General features: G+C 27.3%; 1 protein-coding gene across 10 annotated transcripts in view; it reads right to left on the reverse strand.

Annotated features, from left to right (window-relative positions):
- The window catches only part of LOC142323550 (uncharacterized), a 316,556-nt gene that overhangs the window by 29,526 nt on the left and 265,431 nt on the right, over nt 1–21,599 (reverse strand). For 2 of the 10 annotated variants that reach the window (XM_075363335.1, XM_075363332.1), the window contains one exon: nt 10,513–18,758. The exons of 5 other annotated variants lie outside the window; for them this stretch is intronic. In XM_075363335.1, coding sequence (XP_075219450.1) covers nt 18,752–18,758 — 7 coding nt within the window. In that variant the 3' untranslated portion in view covers nt 10,513–18,751. Of the gene's footprint in view, nt 1–10,295; nt 10,470–10,512; nt 18,759–20,817; nt 21,098–21,599 lie in introns of those variants that run through there. 3 more of the 10 variants (XM_075363330.1, XM_075363331.1, XR_012756123.1) reach the window with 2 other exon arrangements.

Below are 21,599 nucleotides of genomic sequence, written 5' to 3' on the forward strand. Positions count from 1 at the left end.
CCTATTTTTTATATGCTTTGTGCATTTATTTGATTATTGACTTATTTATTTATTTGTAATTATAAATAAACCATTATTTACAACATGAACACTAGTACGTCACATTTTACTCAGTGGCAAGAACAATGTCATAATTAGTAGTTTCTCACTGCTCATGGTCAATTATTTTCAAAAGTATAGATACTTAAAGAACTCAATAAATTTTCAATTAGTTGTGTTTGAAAAATGATTTTTTTAATGTGCATTAATGCATTCTTCTAAATATAAGTCACTAGGTGTAATAACTATAATCAGTTAATAATTTACATCATACAAGCACAATTACTTTATACAATGAAAACAAATATAGTGTAATTTTTAAAAATGTAATTGAGTTTCTGCAGGTGTATTGTTTATTGATAGTTAATTTATTCATTTGATAATTTACATATTTAAAAAGTAAATTCTGGAAATTAATTCAGCATGCTATTCCATACAGTTTTAAACATTCAGACTGTTAAATTTCCACACATCATAACTGTTTTCCATAGTCAGGGTGAGTAGAAAACACTTTATATTTATTTCATGTCATTTGAAAAGAATAATGTACAAACTCAATTACCTGTTGAAACCAAGCCCTTTTTTACTCATCTTACAGAACTTGGTCACGTAATAAAAAATTACATGCACTTTTGCAGTTACGTTTAATTTCAGATTCAAATAATGTCTTTGGAAATTATTTATTAGAATCTCATAGTCAGGATTCAGAGTATTGGAAAAGCAGGAATCCACTACCTTGTGGAAATCTTGGAAACCGTTAACAAAAACTAAGCAATCTACATTGCTTTGGTAGCAAAGTCTTCAAAGTATATAAAATCTAATTAGCAAAGTTTTACTAGAGTTACCAGCAAAAGCTTGTTTTCTATGCCTTCCATCACTTCAGACATTGCATGCTTTGATCAGTCATTGCTTACTTTTTTGAATTCTTGATGTATGTGTTTGTAGAGGGTTTCACTAACCTAAATCACAAGAAACAATTCAGGTGGTCGAATCAAATCAATTATCTCTGTTATTCCGACTTGCTTAAAAATGGTTTGTGGATACAATTTTGCCTGGTCCTTTTTGCATCCATTTTTTTTCCATGCTTCATAGTAATCCAAGCAACTAGCAAGTGTTCTGAGAGTGCCAGCACATTCTAATTTACTTTTAGAAGCATCACACCAAGTGCAATGAGTAAAAGCCTGAGTGTGAGTAATTTCAATTAATATATTGGCTAATTTCAAGTCTGTAGTAACAGAAGACTATGTTATCTACATTTAAGAGGGGTCATAACATAGAAACATTGTCATGCGAGCAATACCTTCCATAGATTCTGCACTTATTTCAAAATCTCTTTGCATTTTCAAAACATCACTTTACTAATGGGAACACGTTTTTCTTTCATTTTACTTGGATTGACAGCAATACTGAGACTCTGGCCACGTCTTAGAGATAATTTCATTATACTATTTGAGTTCTTTTTGCCACTGGAGTTAACTAAATGCTCACTTTTCACAAGATCGTACATTAGGGTTGCTTGGATTTTGTCATGAGTGAATTATTAATTTTTTTGAAAGGAAAATCACATTTATTTTCCTTTCAAAATTTCAGATAAGTAGTTTGAGCAGCTTCTCTCTTGAATGGCTCTTGGTTTGGTTTGCAGCATTTTCATTTTACTCACATAAGTGAATCAATGTTCCTGAGACAAATCACATAAAGTGCAATCACATGGTTGATTTGAGTGTGTTAATTTTTCGACAGTAACATGAAATTAGAATAATCTGGTGGTATGATTTGATTCTTTTCAGCTGTCTTCTGCAACCTGTAGATATTTATCGTGTACATCACCATTGGCAAGCAAACATCATTTCGATCACACTGTGTCTGTTCTTCAAGAGTATTCATTATGGCACTTACAACACTTTTCATATCACTCTTTATTCAGACATGCTAAATAAAGCCTACTTCTCATTTCTTCATGCATATGTGTATAATCTTTTGGTTTAAAGACAATTATACATACACAGATATTACACTTCAACAGTATACCACTTTTATTAAAAATAATTATAAATGCTCAAAGTACAATCCAATTCTTACAAATTCACAGATGGGTCTCATTTACAATAATTATTTAAGTTTATTTATACCATATACAAATTCAAATGCGTTATCGCCATGGTCATTATGATCTCTAGCCCTATTATCTCAGTAATTATATTTCAGTAATTAAAAAAAAATTATATGACATTGGTAAAAGATTAAGATTTTGCCAGTGTAAGAGTTAATGATCTCAAGATCATGTAGTTATTACGCCTAATGAATTATGTAATGAAGAATGCATTAATGCACATTAACAAAAATTATTTTCCAAACACAACTAATTAAAAATTTATTTAGCTTGCTAAGTACTTATGAAAATAATTGACCATGAGCAGCGAGAAACTACTAATTCTAACATTGTTTTCGCACTGGTATAATGTGACATACTGATCTGCATGTTATAAATAATGTTTTATTTATAATTACAAATAAATAAATGAGTTAATAAACAAATAAATACACAAAGCATATAAAATATAAGGCCTGCTTCTTAAACTTAGTACAAATACAGCATGACATCTTTGAATGTAAAAATTAGTGATATTAACAATTTAATTAGTTTATTGTTTTTATTTATTTATAAAATACTTCACACACATGATTATTTATAATAAAATTGTTAATACATTAAGAAAAAACAAAAAAAATATATTGAAAATGCATTAAATTTTACAATGCCAAGAGAAATATTAAAAAAATATATATATTTTAATTGTTTAAAACAATTTTTATAAAAATTTGACAACTAAAAAATTTTAATTTTTGTCGGAAATTACTCCTGATGAGCCCCCCCCAATCATATCCAAAAAAAAAAAAAGACTGCAGGTGGTTGATATGTTTATTTAAAGTTAGTTCAGGCCACCCTTGTCTATTTTTCACTTGCTTTATAATAAACGATTTATATCATTTAATGCATTTCACCAATAGATGTGTGCGTCTTAAATTATTGGCTTTAAAAATAATTGAAAAATAAAGAAACTTATTCAATGGTTGTTTTTTAGAGTATTTGTCTAGTTTTTACTCCTTTACTAGGAATTGTAATTCATCAAGTGGAATTTTGTATAATTTTTATACTTCACAAATCAGAATGCACTAAACTAAGGGGTGCTTGTAAATTTAAATATACAGTAACTTTTCTTAATCAAGCTGTGAAGAAGTAATACAAATGCTTCACGGCTAGTTAGTGGATAAATTTCAGTTCATAATGCAATTTTCATTCGGCAGTATAAGAAACAACATGAAATAATAAAAAAAAGTGTAGTACCATGTACTTTATTGTGAGTAAATACAGAACTAGAGCAGCTGAAATTGAATACAATTCATTCACCATTCATTCATTCTGTACACATTTGTTTTAAAGAAATTTTATTTTCTAAAACTGAGATATTTTTAATTATTTGAGTCATTTAAAAATATGCATGTTAATAGTATAACTTAATGGGATCAAGCAAATTATCACAAGGCATCAGACATATCTGAAAATGATCAACTCCTCCTGAAAACGGTTGCTATTCTTAATAATAAAAAAAAAAACATAACTTACTAGGTATAATGAGGAGTGAAGTGGTTTCTCACCTCCTTCTTCACTGAGCTGAATATACTGTTGCGTACTGGCATGCCAAGTTTACCAAAATTAAATAAGATATTTTAAGCCTTACAAGTGATAACATTCACTTTATTTATCACTTTATAATGAACATCATTATAAAAAATACATTATCTTCTTACAAATCTAATCAGATTAGTGCCATATATAACTCAGATACTTTACTTGTTACACCATAAAAAATACAGTTAGAACAAAAAATTACTGAACCCTTTTATATGAAAACCAATGTACATGATGTCCTTTTATGACAGACAAGTATCGTACAATGTATACTCTTTTATCGTAACATTTTTGGTCATAGAACATAATATTTATTTTAGATGTTTCATTGTCTGCAGTTAATGATGTTTCTAAGAACCACTAACTGCAAACAGCAAGGTACGATTATGACTGATCTAGAAATTATTATAAAAACTAAATTTTGCTGAAGGCAATAACAAACAGTAGCCAGAAAAATATCAAATTTTTAAGTTGTAAATTATATTTTCTAATAATGAAAATAGAGTTATATGAAATTTACTTCTATCTCCTACTTTCAGGAGTAATATTTAACTTTTGCTATTATGAAGGTCCTAAGGTAAATTAAAAATTATGTGAAATGTATAATATAACATTTTTTGAAGCTGTATAAAGTGATAATAAAATCCTACAATCATTCAAAAAGAAATAAGTTATGAAAAAAGATGTTATTTGGCAGGGGGGGCATACAAATCCAGTAGTTTGCAATAGTACAAGATTTTTTTTAGGTAATTATTACTGAAAAAACCAGGGTTATGACTTTGTACTCTCATCAAAATGTCAAATATAGTAGCAAGAGTTTTCACATTACTAGTATTTATGAGGCAACTATAGTCACGTTTCCAAAACTCATTTATACCAATTAACCGAAAAAGAAAAAATAATTATCTTGATAGTTTAGGAAATTTAGTTATCACGGCTTTTTTTTTAATCCCCTTAATTTTTTCATTTGATAATTTAAAAGTAAAAAAAAAAATACTTTAACATAAGTAAATATTGACTACAAGACAAAAATGCTTAAGATGACAAACTAACTGATAAGCTTATGTTTACTTGTCAGTCAATCCATAGCCAATAAAAGCTAACTAATATTTTCTCTGCTGCGTTATTGTAATGGATTATTTTCTACTAGTGTTTATACATTTAAAACTTTGTAAATCAATAATGGTACAATACAAGCTTATTATAATTACTTTTTGAAACATATCTGAAAACAAAAATATAGCTTCCTATGCACATTATCATAAGATTAATTTTAAGTCGATTTAATTTTTTTTATATTTACTAATTGTTTCATGAAAAAGGAGCTAACTTTAAACTTTCTGTAAATGATATCAAAGTACCTGACAGTAATCATACTTTTTCAAATTTCAAGAAAAATTTAGATTAATTATTCAAGGATATACTCAAAGATAATGCAAAAATAACAAGGGAGATTATAATAGAGAGAATTCCAAGAACAATATCTCAGGAACAGCTATTGAAAAGTATAAATTATTCTAATTTTCAATTATTTGATCGAAACAATATTGTCATAGCAGTGAGTACTCATTCTTGGCTAGATATTTCATATTCTATTTTTTATTTATTATTGTAATCACAGCTAAAAGATGTATATTAAAACTCATTTCTTACTGCTTAATAAATGTTTTTCACCTTCACTAACTCAAGTGTTTGGTATTTATCATCAATTACTTTGCGACAGATCACATTGTTTAGAGCATAATTTAAAAAAAAAAAAATTAAAATCATATAAATCTTTTAGAAGAATTAGATTCTTTCTTCGGTCAAATTAGTTGAAAATTAAAGTAATTACATTTTTTAATAGATTTTTCTAAGATATTCCACTGTGAATTCTTTCTCTAAGAATTTTCCGTAAATAACTATTTACACTGCCTTAGAAAATCAATCAAATACCTTAATCATTTCAGGATATAGTAATATCCTATAATATAATTACAGGACAAATTATGTAATGAAGAAAGAAATGTTAGTACAGTATAAGTAATTCATAGGATTTCTGGTAATGAAAATACTTCCTTCTATGGCATATTAACATTTTTCCCAAATCTAGTGGGAAAATACACACAAAAATTTACTTCTAAATATTTTTCTTTAACTATGTACAACATGCAACATAGATCTGACGTCTACAGTCAATGTGTACAGATTGCATCGCCAGAGTTTTATTACACATGATATAAATATTTAACAATATTCTTATATTATTTGATTTTATCAATAGCTAGCACTAAATTGAAAGAAATTTGTGAATTTTACAGTTTTTTGACCCATTAAACACACAAGTAGTGAATGAGAACTACAGCAATGACTTATAAAATGAAATACGACATAAATGAAACATCACTGAATACTATTCAAATATACATTAAAAATGGAAAAGTGAATTCTTTTTAAACTGATCTTAAAAAAAAGAACTATAAATGTTATTTTGACTATTTCTTTGCAAGTTGAAAATAAATAGTATTTTCTACTATAAAAAAAAACCAGTTTGTTGTGTTGACACAATAATGTATTTTAACTGTAATAATTTACAAATGAACAACAGACTTTAGAATACAACCATGCACACAACATACTAAAAATAAAAAAATAAAGGTAAAAATAAATTAATGTAAATTAAATCATTATCAAATTTATAAGTATCTATTATTAAACTGTACACTTTGTTACAAAGTTTGACTAACTACAACAAAATGGTAGGATTTCATGTATTAACCACTGACAGTTATTATATTATTATTTTTTAATAATAATTAACCATGAAGATGACTTATCTTTTCTGAAATGATTTTATAAAATTTAAAATGGAAGAAACTTCTCATTATTTCAAAAATAAATAAATAATGGATAAATATATAAATATAGTTTTTTAAAATTACAATTTAAGAGTAATAATTCAGCAAAATGCTAATATTTCAAAATGTTTTGCTTTGGATGTGATTCAATAAATAGATGTGTGTGCTCAGTAACATAACGATATGAAACATTTTTAACAGGTATTCTATACAACTGTAGAAATTATGAGAAAGAAAAGAATCTTACATGTTACTAGATTTCTGATTCTACCACCACTAAGAACCCTTCTGGAAGAAGTCCAACAGTCAAGTGGAACAAAATGTTTTAAATATACCGTATAATTTTAGCATGCATGGTCCATGTAAAATTTACATGGATATTACAAAATATAATTACAAATTTAGTAATGCTTGCTTTTTCTTTCTCTTCTTGTTTTCCTCTTTATTTAAGAATACAATATTAACAAATATAATAAAATTAAAATGTAACTGAAAAAGATCACTTAACAAGTTTCAAATGAAAAAAAAAATTAATAATAATAAACAGGTACCTTATAGTATCGTACTTCTAAACTCCTTTTTTATAACAATTTGCATAGAAATATGCTATTTTTACAAATAATCTATACACAATTACATATTTATTATGTAAAATAATATGTTACATGCAGGTTAAAATATTAAAACTTAATATCACAACTTAAACAGGATATCTCTTAATAATATAAAAATATATTTGTAATATGATTATTAAGGTGAATTAAATAGAACATCTTTCCTTGTTATTTACCATATACATATTGCAATGGTACAAACTGTATCGCTTCTAGTAAACCTTAGTCTTACATTTCCTTTTATAATATTGGAAATTTGATATACACAAAATTAAAATTCATGACAGAACTTTTTTTCCTTAATTTCTACATTTATCTTAAATAATTATATATAAATTACAATAAATATTTAAAACAATTATAACAGGACGAGCAAAAGCATCATGAATTGTTTTAGTGAAGATATAAATGTTTGTATGAATGTGTAATTGTGTGTGTATTTATTGATTTAAATTTTGATGACAGTTTAAGTTAATAATTAATACTACGATAGGAAACAGAATGCAACACATATTAACATAATATAAAGCTAAAATTAATGTGATTAAAATAGTTTTTAACATAAGAAAATGATTTTAAAAATAATTCATTAAATATATTTAAGTATCGATCTCAATAGATTAATTAATGCATGGTTCTTATTTATCTGACTGAAAAACATTATTTTTAAATTATGCTAAAATCACATACCGCTTTAAAATTTTTTACTATTAGATACTTATGTATTTTTTATCAATTTTTATTCTAGGATTAATATTCTTCAGCAAAATTTTAATAAAAATTGGACCAAAAATAAAATTTCACGGATTTGAAGCCATCACTTGGAATTTTTTAAAAATAAATTTTTTGACTACACATTCTCTGAAGTACAAATCTTCTAACTCATGAAATTGTAAATTTTTAAATTAATAAAATTTTGAATAGCTCAGGTGAACATAAGAATTTAAGTGATTTTATTCTTACTGAATCTAAGGTTAATATAGTGCACAAAGCGCACCTCCTTGAAATATTTCTATTCTATAAGTGGGAAAATATCGAGACTACATACTTTTCTACAAACAAGGAAAGAGTGAATTTCTTTTTGGAATGCATTCTATTAAGGAGTAAGAAATAAGGAACCTCCAGCTAAGATGTTAAAAGCCATATACACATTCTGAGAACAAAATATACTTATAAAATATAAGTATTTATAATCAAAGTTAGTTAATATTTAGTAAATAAAGTTACAAAAACTGAGAATACTATACTGCATGTATCGTACTACTACATTAATTATTTTATGTAATACAGTAAATAATTTATTAATTTGTAATTTTATAGATTTATTTTGAATTTTTCTAAAGCCCATATTCTAATTTAATTTTTTTACTTCATATATAAAGTTTTCATTAAACTTTTCTGTACAAACAACTCCAAACAATTTTTGAGCATATTACTTGCTTTATAGTTAGTTCACAGAAATGAATCTCATTCTCAGTTGGTTAAAGATATGTAGATAAAACTATAAGTAAAACAAAAACTAAAATAAAAAGTATTTGCCTCATTGTAATTACAGAAAAGCAAATAAATCTCTGTACTTCAGCGCTGTTTGGAAACCGGTCACAAATAAACTTATTACAAAGTAAAGTTTTAAAAATGTTCATAATAAAATAGGAATCAGATTGCTGAAAGTACTTACTAACTGTGGAAGAAAAAATATAAAGTTAGATTATATTAAGAAACATCATCCACTAATTTTAAAAAAAATATTAATTTTTTTTTTGTTAGTTATTCTATCATTTAATCTTGATTAATTTTTGTAAAGATAAAAGAGCTGTGACACTTGAAAGATTTTCATTTTTCTTTGAGATAAAACTATCATATCATACTTTATATAAGGTTAACTTAAATAGGGCATGGTGGCAAGTTCATAGAATTAGGATAGTATAAATTAAATATTATAAGGCAACTTTTTGCTTTCAGATTTGGGCTGCTAATAGCAAAGTTGTATACAGGTAAACTTCCTTTTTTGTATTGTTTTATAGAATTTTTTTTAAATTTAAGTTTATGAATTCTTTTCAACTAATGATGGTTGTTTAACAATCAAAATTCATTTTTGGTTCTTGATTTTTACTTTAAGTACACAGTTCTACTGCATATTCTTAACTTTACAGTTATTTATTCATTACGGCAGAAAATTCTAGTTTCTGCACTCTCTTAAAAGAAAATTTGGAACTTCTTAATATGTCCTGCTTCCAAGAACAGCTATTAAAATTACTTAAGTAATTTTATAATACATAAAATATGACAACAAACTTGGCATTAGGCAGTTGAGTGGTTATAGAACACAGCAACAAAATAGTTAGGCAAAAATTATAAACCGCCATCACAACTGACCATCATCATGGCTATTCTTGGTGATTTTTTTTTAAATTTATACATCAGGTTATTCAGGGACTTCAATGAACATGTTGATATTTATTAGTTATATATTTAAGGAGAGGACAGAACAGTTATTGTTTCATGTAATATGACCCACATTTATAACACGGTTTCTTTTACTCAGCTCGAGAACACATGTTGATGCAATCTACTAATAGTAATGCTCACCATTTAACAAGTAATTTTTGAGTTACAATTAAAATTTCAATGTCTCATTTAATGAAAACGAAAAGTCCTTTTTTAAATAAAAAAATATAATTATCAGTGAAGTAAATGTGTAATTAGCCATATAGTCTTTTTTGTGTTTGTTGTTTAATTTGTAGTATACAATTCTATATATATTTATCACTTTTCAGACATTTTACCTCAAAATTCCAAAACTTGTTTTGAAATTTGCTGTTTTAGTAAAGAAGATTTTTTACTTTTCAAATATGATAAATACTAGTTAACAGTTTGTGCTCATTCTCTTCCATATTTTTTTGATTAAGTACTGTTGTGGGCGAGATAATTGCTATACATGCAAATATAATTTTCAGAATTAACTATACTGCTTGGAACATATTATTTAAATTGACCTACCAATACTTCAGATTTGTCAGCCATTAAAAATAATGTTTTAGTTATAAATTAATAACGTATCTAGGTGACTATGACAAATTAAACTATAGATTCCTAACTAGTAGAATTATTTACCATTTTTAGATGCTGTGTAATCATTACCAAGATTTGAATACTTATTCAATCAGATAAACAAGTATGATAACCAAACCTGAATTTTTTTATTGACTGATAAAATCTGTAGATATATCATCAAATAAAATAGAATTCATACTTCTTTTTTACTTTTACCCTGTATTGTAATATTGCCTGCAAAATAATAGTAAATTGAGTCAAAATTTATAAACAGAAAAACTATTTAAGGCATGGTGAGGGATTATACATTATATCACACAATACTTTAGGTAAAAGAATTACAAACAATAACAACAAGGCAATCAATTTTGCTTATTTTATTTATACATTTTTTAACATAACACTTACAAGGCGCTAGTAACTTCTTATGATAGAGTACGACTTAGATAATATTAATACTACAGCACAACTTTGTAACAGACTCTTTTAATAATGAAATCTAATTTTTTTTTTAAACTCTTACATTATAAAAGCAACTTAAGTGAAACATCTGACACATTGATAAAAAAAAACTTTTTAAATGTTACAAATGCATACCCAAAACTGACATGAAATGCACTTAAATCTGATGTGATTAATGAATAAACTGGTATCATTTAAAAATATAATTTTTTCAAGTAGATTATTACACTAAAATGTATTAAAGGGTATTTTGCAGAATTTATTTATTCAGTTCAGTTTAGAATGAAATTTTTACTTTAATATGATAACAAAACTGAAACTCTGGTATAATTATTCAGTACATATTAAATTTTACCTTCATTTTTGGCCCTACAATTGTCTGACATTTTATACTTCAAATTAATAAAAAATATTGCATAAATGAACAAACATTAAATTGAACATAAGAAAAAAATTAAAGCATCATAAATTCAAGTACATCATAGTTAAACTATATTAAAACAAATGATAACAATGGTGTTTTTCAGTAATTTAAGATGAAAAAGTGAAGCAAGCTTACCAGCTTCAGAACATCTAATTTACACAGTAGGCCTCTGGTTTCTTAAATTAATAGCCTACACACTGTGGCAACTATTTTAAAATGCATGAGTAAATCTTCAGGAACATGTGATTTATATTTTCATTCTACTGTAGCCAGATTTAGGTTTTTGTTTACTATGAAAAAGTATATGACTGCTATTATTAAAATAATATCAATGATACGTTTTACATTGGCATTTTTCTATGATGAGGGGATTTAATATTGAGAATAGACTGTGGTTTTTATCCTATTTGTTCACTTTCTCATCAAAGTGAACTGCCATACTCATATGATTTGTACATGAATATGTACAAACTGGTCAAAAAACTGTTTAATGTCTTTGGCTTTTTTAATGTGTTTTTTGTATTCACACAGACCTCTACTACTTTGTTAAATCCAACTTGTAATGGTTTTTAAATGGATTATTTAAATTTAAGATAGTTCAAAATACTGTAATTAGATGTCAGATAAACAATAAATACATCATTACTGTACTGTTATTCTTCACATTTTGTAAACACTTGGATTTATGAAATGCAAACTGACAACTACTAATCTCTTAAACATTATTATATTTTATTTAATTGTTAACAGATTTAAAGTTAAAAAATATTTCATAAAATCAGCTATACTGTTTTATTACAGCAAGTCAGTTAATAGTAGCATACTTCACTTAGGTGTTTTGAATACATTTGATGTAAGTATTGTTTTTAATTGTTTGCTTCATAAAATTTGTCTGACCAAATAAACACTTTGTCTCAAAAAAAGTATTAAGAATGATCTCTTTAATTTGGAATTAATTAGTATAAGAAATGAATGTATTAAAACCATTGAAAAATGCATTTTTTTTAATTCTTAAAAATAGAACATAAATAAAACTATTTACTTTTCTCGTTGTTTGTAAATTCTTATCTTAATTTTATTAAAAGAGTAAATAAATAGTGCTTTGAGGAAAATATTTTTATTGGTAAAATTAGTAAGCAAACAGGTTAATACAGATGGATCTGGTCTTGACAGTAAGCACTGAGCAGGAATCTTTAACAAAATCTAGGAATGCTAGTATTACTGTATGAATGTTTAAGACAGTTTTCCTCAATTCTTCAAGCTGAATTATTTGCAGTATTTTTATGTATGCTGCTACATTAGGAGAGGGATACGCTGATGAGCATATCTACTCACAAACACTGGTAGGAGTATTTCCTACCGTTCATCAATTCAATCCATCAAGTTCTCTTTTTCAAATATTAGTTAAACTTCTCATCCAAACAACATGTTAAGTTCCAGTAACCTCCAGGAAATAGTAATGTAGCTAACAATGAAAGGCAACTTGGCAAACAGAGGAAACTTCTTTTAAAGAACCAGAGACAATCTATGACAGCAGTATTTGTGCCTGATCTACTTTCAGAGGAAAAAAGAAAAAAAACTTGAAAAGAACAAATTTTACAGTGAAATATCAGACTCTGTCACTAATGTTGACATATCTTGCTTGAGACATCATCAGCACTTTAACTGGATATGCAATTTTTCAGAAAACATTTCAGTAACTACAAAGTAAGTATATTTCAGTTCAGTAAGTTACCATTCAGTCCAATGAAACAGCCATACATACAACTTCCTCCTAGAACTGGAACTATGGCGACTGAACTTTAGATGTTCATCAATGTCATGGAAATGTCAACTCTGGAAAAACAAGTCCAGCTGTTTTTAACTCGAGGAACTCACATAATCAAGAAGGAGAGGAAATTAAAAAAAACCTTATAAACTGAAATGTTTAGAGGTAACCTGCTTGCCATTAAATAAATAAAAAATTAATATGCAAATGAAACTATAAGAATTGTTATAGGTAGTGGAATATAACAGCCAGTTCAGATTAAAAGGATTTAGAATTTGAGCAGAAACTCCTTAACTCAATATTAATAATGAATTTTCACTTTCAATAAAGAAAAACTGAATTCAACATATTTAAATCTGAAACATAAGAATGCATCAATAATGAAAAATAAATTCTATTAATTATGAAATGGTTACTCCAATGATAAATGATGCATTTTTAAAAGCTACTATAAATTTCTTTAGGCACCACAAAAACTATTAAAGTCCCACTAAAAGTTATTACTACATTTAATGATTCATATCTTATAATATTTTGTTTTCAAAGTGAAAACAATAATGAAATTGTTAGGTACATTGAAAAATATTGCTAAATTTAGTAAATAATATATTGTAAGTGCACAAAAATATTCTTATAGATTCAAAATTACACTCAAACTTATTGCATTAAAAATATTGCATTTATTTACTATAACTTTAACTGATAAAACAGAAAAATAATCTCTAAAAACAATTCATTTTTGTGAAATTAAAAATTGAATGTAATAGTGCACAATAGCAAAAATCAGTTTATATATCCAACAACTTAACAACCATCTTGAATCACATACAATCATTAAAAAAAATGTTATACAAAACACCAATATCATAAATATCTAGTTAAAAATCAAATCCAGAAGCCTGATTTGTATCAGATTCTATGCAAAGAATGATCTAAGAATTATTTTACACCAATTTTTTTATAACATTTCAATTACACTTAAACAAGAGCCTTATATGTACCATCCAAAACAAAATTTCATAAACTACAAAAATAAGTTAAATATATCACATAAAAGACACTTCTTAGTCAAAATTCTGAGGAGCCGTGAAAAACCAATTTAATTTGACTCTGTTAATTCAATGTTCAACTTTGCTCTTTGAATATACGAGGGCTGTTTTTTTTCAACCTCCAATCGTGCATCTAAGTAAACAAGAGATAGGTGGGAGCCAGGTCTCTGCGTCATGTGATTGTGCCATTTCCTCACCACAACCGCTGCCATTGCCAGCTCTACTGCATCAATCTGAGCCAAGCTACAGGCATTTAAACATGGCCACTATGATCAACCCTCCCGGCAAGTGTGAGTTGCAAAGTGTGGTAAATTTTCTGCAAGCAGAAGGATGTAGCGCTGCTGAGATCCATCATAGAATGAGCCTAGTGTATAGTGAAAACTTTATGAGTGATGTTAGTGTGTGGGAATGGTGTAGGAAATTTAAAGAAGGACGAACGGACATCCATGACAAAGGTGGGCAAGGATGCAAGTCTATCACTACTGTACGCCTGGTTGAGCATGATGTTGATTTTGTCCATGACAAATAGAGGTTTACAAAATAAGTGAACTTTTGCAGAAATCCAAGAAATTTCAAGGTCTTCTGTGTACACAATTGTGACTAAAGACCTAGGATGCCAGAAACTGTGTGCATGCTGGGTTCCAAAAATATTGAGTGATGATCACAAAATGCAATGAATGACATCGCCTTAATGTTTTTCATGTGTTACGATAATGAGGGAGAAGAGTCTTTGTTACTGGTGATGAGACTTGGATCCAGTATGACAATCCAGGAACCTAAGAATAGTCTATAAGCAGTGGATGCACACTTCTCCAAACAAACCGAAAAAGTTCACACAGACACTGAGCAACAGGAAAACAATGGCTAGTTTTTTGGGACCATAAAGGTGTCTTGTTGGTGGACTTTATGGAGCAGAGGATAACAATAACAAAGGAAGTTCAATGTGAATCTTTACATCACCTCCAGAATAAATGAAGTGGCATGCTCTTGCCTGGCAAGGTTTCAATCCACAACAATGCACGACTGCACTGTGCCAACATGATGCAAGACCTTCTCAAATAATATAGGAAGTTTTCGACCATTCACCGTATAGTCCAGACCTAGCACCTAGTGATCTACACCTCTTTTGAGAATTGAAGGCATGGTTAGGCGGACAACACTTCACCACCAATAAAGAACTTCAGGAGGCTGTCCAGACATACCTTATCTCACCGGCAGCAAACTTCTTTGAAGAGGGGATCAGAAAGCTGGTGTCACAATATGACAAATGCCTCAATAGTTTTGACAATTATGTAGAAAAATAGGTTAGCTATTACTCAACTTATAGTAATAAAATTATTTAGTTATGTCAACATGACTTTTTTTTAAAGCCAATTGGAGGATGAAAAAACAGCCCTTGTGTATAACACTTGAACGTAAATCTGATGTATCTACAGCTTTTTTCTATTTATGATATATTATCTGATTTAACTCTATACAGATCATCATCAAAATGCTCTGCTCTGCTTTGATCAGAACAATTAAAAACTTTAAAGAAATAATATGTTACACCCTGTTGGGAAAAGAAACTAGGACTTACAGAAATATGGCAGTATGGTAATATATCAAATTAATTTCAATATGATAAACCATTGCTTAAAAATTACATTAAATAAATAAATCACTATGATACGTAAAGCAACAATAAACAAATCTAATCTAAATTGATGATGGAAAAAATAATTATAAAAAAATCCAAAAATTTACAAAAACAATAAACTGACATAATTGTTTGAATTATATAATATATGAATTCTAATCTGTGTCTACTTATTTACCAAAATAGTTATACTACTACCAAAATTCAATAAGAATACTGAAAATTTTAATGAAATTATATTAACAGAGACTCAAAACTGTGAAGTTTTATACACAATATATATTGTACTGGTTTTGTCAGTACAGTTACAGTTAACTGTACTTTGCACAAAAAATTTGAACTTTATGATTCTTTCAAGAAATATAATTTGTACAAATGTTGTTTTTATAAAACCAAAAATAATATTACCCTTCACAAAAAGCTAAGCCATGTCATGACAACATATACTCACTCATATTATATACAGCTGTAAATCTTTGGTTTGACAATTTAATTATTTTGCTAGTTTACGGGACCCATTACTAACCTATCATCAATAACTGTTCATTGTTTTCAAGATTAAAATAACAAGTAATCTCTAAATTTTCAAATACAATTTGATGATTACTTACCAAATTTTTATTTATTTATTTGTACAGATCGAATTTAATGAAGAAATACTTAATCTTACAAGTGTCAAATCTTAAAAATTTAACAATAATTTCCTTAATTTATAACTGAATTCACAATCTTTTATAAAAGCCATTGTGAATATTAGGTAGATGGTTTATTCTATCCCTTATAAATTAGTAACAATATTATCTCTTCTCACTTTAAAAAAACTATTTTAACAAAATTTGGTATAAATATAATGTAGAATACATAGAAAGTAATATGCATGTGCAAACAAGCCAAACTGAAAAATTATATAATAATTATAAAACATTTTTGAAGAAAATGAATATTTGAACATCATCATACAATTAACTTTTCATCTGTCAATAAGATAATAACATTTTTATAACAGCATAGAAATACAGAATTATAAATACTTTGTATTACAAGTTAATAAACATTTTTATGGAACTAATAAAGTAAAACAAATATTTCAGAATAGCACATTGAGTATAAATACTCAGTCATATTGCATTATTAAATACTCAACCTAGTTCAACAGAATATTACTTTTATAATGAAAAACCAAAACAGTTTCACTTAAATGAGGTTTTTTCTTGCTCCAAAGCATTTAAACTGCTTATGCAATCTTCCTTGATGAGATAATTGTTGCCATTTTGTACTATGGTTTCACCTGAAACTGCCGGGCAGTTTTAAAGACACATTTTTAGGATGTGATTGAAAATGGCGATATGTGTTTTTGTTTAAATAACATTCAAGTGTGATAAAATCTAACTTTTTTTTAATGTATATTTATGTAAAACATGTATAAAGTGAGATCATTTTATCGTGCACATCATGATGCTATACACTAATAATTCCACTATGGACTATAATACAGAGATACTCACATTTGATTTAATTCATGGAATTCAATTATACACAAGTGGTAACATCTTACAGTAAGTGTTGGAAATGTCCATCATTTTCCTGAAGGCAGGTTCAAACCCTTCGCACCATATTTTTTGAGATGAATTCCATTAGCCCTGACGTCTTACAAAGGGTGTTAAAAAATATCATGCGAAGGGTTCAGACCTGCCTTCAGGAAAATGGTGGACATTTCCAACAATTGCTGTAAGACATTACTAGTCGTGCATAACTACATTCCATGAATAAAATCAAATGTGAGTATCTCTTTATTATAGTCCATAATGGAATTATAGTGCATAGTATCATGATGTGTATGATAAGATGATCTTACTGTACATTAAACTACTTAGATATTCTACATAAACACAAAATAAGGACCATACATCTTAATGCACTTGAACATAAAACGTATTAAAAGACCAAAACTTACATTGCCTATTAATTAAATGAAATGGAAAGACATAGTTAAAATCATATAAACTGACAACTTAAATGCACGTTTTCCTGAATAGAATTTAAATTAAAAAATAGCACAGTATGATAGTGTTGCTGTGGAAGGTCACAACAGTGACTGAAAGCAATTAAATAATGTTAAGTAACGAATTGATTCAGTTTGTCACCTTAAATTAAATAGTTTTAAATACTTTTTTACTACTGACTGTCATGATCATCAAATTGTATACCTGACATTTAAAAGATTTCATAGAATTTTATATTTTTGTTTCAATTTTAAATTTTATTTATTTAACATATTCATATAATACATCAGTATTTTCTTCAATTATTATTTTAGTGTTCGTAATTTAGACATTAGCATCATTACAAATTTCACTATCTAAATCTGAAATTTCACACTGTCACCAATCCTTATTGAAATAACAGTGAGCATAAAATTATTTTAAACCACACTACGAGAAACAACTGCAATTATATTTACAATAGACATTTTTTGAATATTGAAAAAAGACCCTAAAAACAAGATATAGAGTAAACAGTTGAATGAAAAATACAAATGCACAACACAGTAAAACATTTCTCAATGAAAGCACATCTGAACTTAATGAGAAGAATTTACAAAGAAGAACTGAAAATACATAACTGGAAAATAACATAATGAGACCAGATATGCACCATTTTTCCGGCAACACCATACTCGTCGCTGTAGAACTACTGTGGTTTCCGGTCAAAAAATGTTGACACGTGGTTTTCCCAAGCCTCTTTTGAAACAAACTTAACACCATTCCGGGAGTTCTGAAGAGACTAAAACATATAAGAGTGATGATGCCAGGCTTTGGCCATATGGTAGATGTATTAAAATCTCTCAGTAAAGTTCTCTCAATCTCTGATGGGTCGTTAAAGATGTATGCAGTCTGGCACATACTTTGTCAGTGTGGTGTAGAACACCTTTTCTGTTGACCATTCCAGGCCGTTTCTTTTAAATTGCTAGGTGCAATTGCAATAATGATCAACAGTACATGTCTGAACTAATAATGAGGTATAGGTCAGAACTTTGGAACTGTTTCTAATAGTGAGTGTTCCAAAATCAGTTCAAGTTCTTCTCCATTCTTCTTGAATATTTTTATAATGACCTGGTATGGGATTTTTATATTCAAGAAGTGTAAACTGTGAAAATCTTAGTTTAAAAATGGTTCAAACCCTGAAAAAAAAATTATAAAATTTTTATTGCTTTTATTTTTATTTTTATTCAAGCATTATTGCTTCTAAAATATATAAATATTCATGAACCATGCATACACAATCCAGAAAATCAGATGAAACATCACGAAAGCTTGCTTCTTTTGATTATAACATTAATGGTCAACTTATCTACACCAAAACATTACTTAATCCTTTTCAAGTAACTGCATGTTGTATTCAGATCCTTCAAAGCAAAATTAAAGATGGACAAGTAGCTTCTAAAATCAAGGAGAGTTGCATATTAATCGACTTTGTTATTGGTAATACAATTAGAGAACATATCAAAAGTCTTCTGGTTTCATCTAAACAATGTTTAGTTCAGATTTATCATTAAAAAAGTTGTTTGATCTTTTTATCTTTTTTCTGAAAAACAAGGTGTTAAAATAAGCATGACATTGTATAGAAAAATTTATATGAAGAAAAAATTTATATATAGAAAAAATTTATATGAGTTTAATCCAAATATTTGTTACTTCAAGATCTGAACCTGTAAACAGTGTGATCAGTTCTACACTAAACTTCTATTGGCTGACAGTGAAAATGAACAGAAAAAGATGGAGTGTGAAAGTAAAATTCATCATATTAAAGCAGAAAAAGCATATAAATAGCTCGCAGATTCATTTAATGAGAATATTATTCACTTTAACTCATTCATGTACTATAACGGTAATATACTTCACATAATTTTGTGGTCTACAATATGACAATAAAAAAAGATTCAATGCTCCTTGTCATGAAGTTATTACAAAGCATGGTTCCAAAGAAATAAATTCTAGTATATTAATTTTTTGTGCGAGTTATAAAATATTATTACCAACTCAAGAACAAAAACTGATACTCTGCTCAGGCAGACATGACAACCAGAATAATAACTGGGTCATATTTCCTTGATATGAAATAATATTTTACGAATGAAAAGGATTGTGCATTTTATGAAATTTACCTTCTGTGTAAATCAGAAAAACATTAATTTTTATAAAATTTAGCATAATTTCCACTGATAATAAAACACGTAATATATTAAAAGCTTGTGAATTTAATTGCAACAGTGGACTGTACATTAAATCAATGGAAGAAGGTTGTATGTTACTTCGATTTTTTAAAAATAAGTAACATACCACGCAATTTTTCCAGCTACCTATTCAAATAATCATCTTCAAACAACACAAGAAAAAGAGACAAAATAACATATGAGTATACAGGAAGAAAGTTAAAAATGCAAAATGGAAGTGTAACACAGCCAAATTAATAAATTCTACTCCCAATTGAATGAAAAAACCTATACCCAGGTCTATGATACATTTATAGATGAGACAGTGGTGCTAATTTCCTATACACTGATGTCATAAAAAAGAAAAAAATTAGCCACCAACAGACACAAACAAGTAAGTAGCATGCTATTGAATTCTATTTACTCCATCATATCTTGATGCCCTATACTATGTCCTTTGTTATAGTTTACAGGACTGTTTTGCATACAAATTTTTTTCAATGTTGATTAAAGGAATTATACCAGGTGGCTTCTTATAAGGGCACCAAGCAAAACAAATCCTTTTGTGCAGGATAATATTCTAAATTATTATTGTGACCAAAATCAACAATTCAGCCCGATGTGCCTTCTGATAAAATTGATATAAAAAAAAATATCATGCATTACAATCGCTCTTGCAATATTTATTCTAGTATTCTATTAGTAACACATACAGAGGCTGTAAGTAATGTTTTTTTTTTCTTACAATTACCAATAAATCAAATATAAAGAAGTCAAAACTAATTCTTTATATCATACTGAATTATAATCGATGCTAATAAGGTTCATAAGTTCGTTGTCCAAATGTAATTCAGATAAACTGATTTTTAAAAATGAACTATACATTTTTTATTTTCTGGGATTTTTTTAGTGCATAGACTCCAAACTTATATTAATAGCAGTGTATAATACTATGTATAAATGAGTTAAATTATAATACTAAGTAATTTGAGTTAATAAGAATGAATTCAGATTAAATTTTGTGACTTAATTTTATTAATACAGAAAAAAGGTTACAAGAGCATAAATGTTTTACAACTTCAAATTGACTGTCATCAAGAAAGATTACATTTTTTGGATTTAATTTATGATAAAATAATAACTACAAATGAAACCAATGCTATGAAAAGTAGAGGGACTGAGAATCTTTTCTTACATGCATAGCATCATTAACAAATTTATGAATAAAATAAACAATTTGTAAATTTTCAGGTACTCTTATGACAACAGTTCAAGTTTTTTTCAAAACGCAAAGCATTAGCTGCTCTCTATAACATAAAAAATTGAATAAAAAACAAAACAATATGATGAACAGAAATACACACATCCAAAGATTTACACTATGATAAAAGACAATTCATGATTTATAAAAATGTGTAAAACAAATATATGTTTATAAGAATCAACAATAACCAATGAGAACATTAAACTATAATAAATTCTTTTATTGCTTAACCGTTCCTGAACAATACAAAATATAAAGGAAGGGAAGACAAAAAATTATGTTCTAAAAAACAAGTATAATCCCTTACTCATGCCAACTTAATATTTATTTACAATTAGGATATACCATTTATATTAAAATCTGTAATTCTTTTTAATAACAGTATATTTGTGCATTTTGAATATTTTATATATATATAATATATAGGTTTTGTGTGTGTGTGTATATATATATATATATATATATATATATATATATATATATATTAAGATTTGTCATCAATTATGTCTGATTATTGATTATGATAATAACAATAATAATAATAA

Source organism: Lycorma delicatula, chromosome 4 (assembly GCF_047948215.1).
Source record: "Lycorma delicatula isolate Av1 chromosome 4, ASM4794821v1, whole genome shotgun sequence".
Lineage (NCBI taxonomy): Eukaryota > Metazoa > Arthropoda > Insecta > Hemiptera > Fulgoridae > Lycorma > Lycorma delicatula.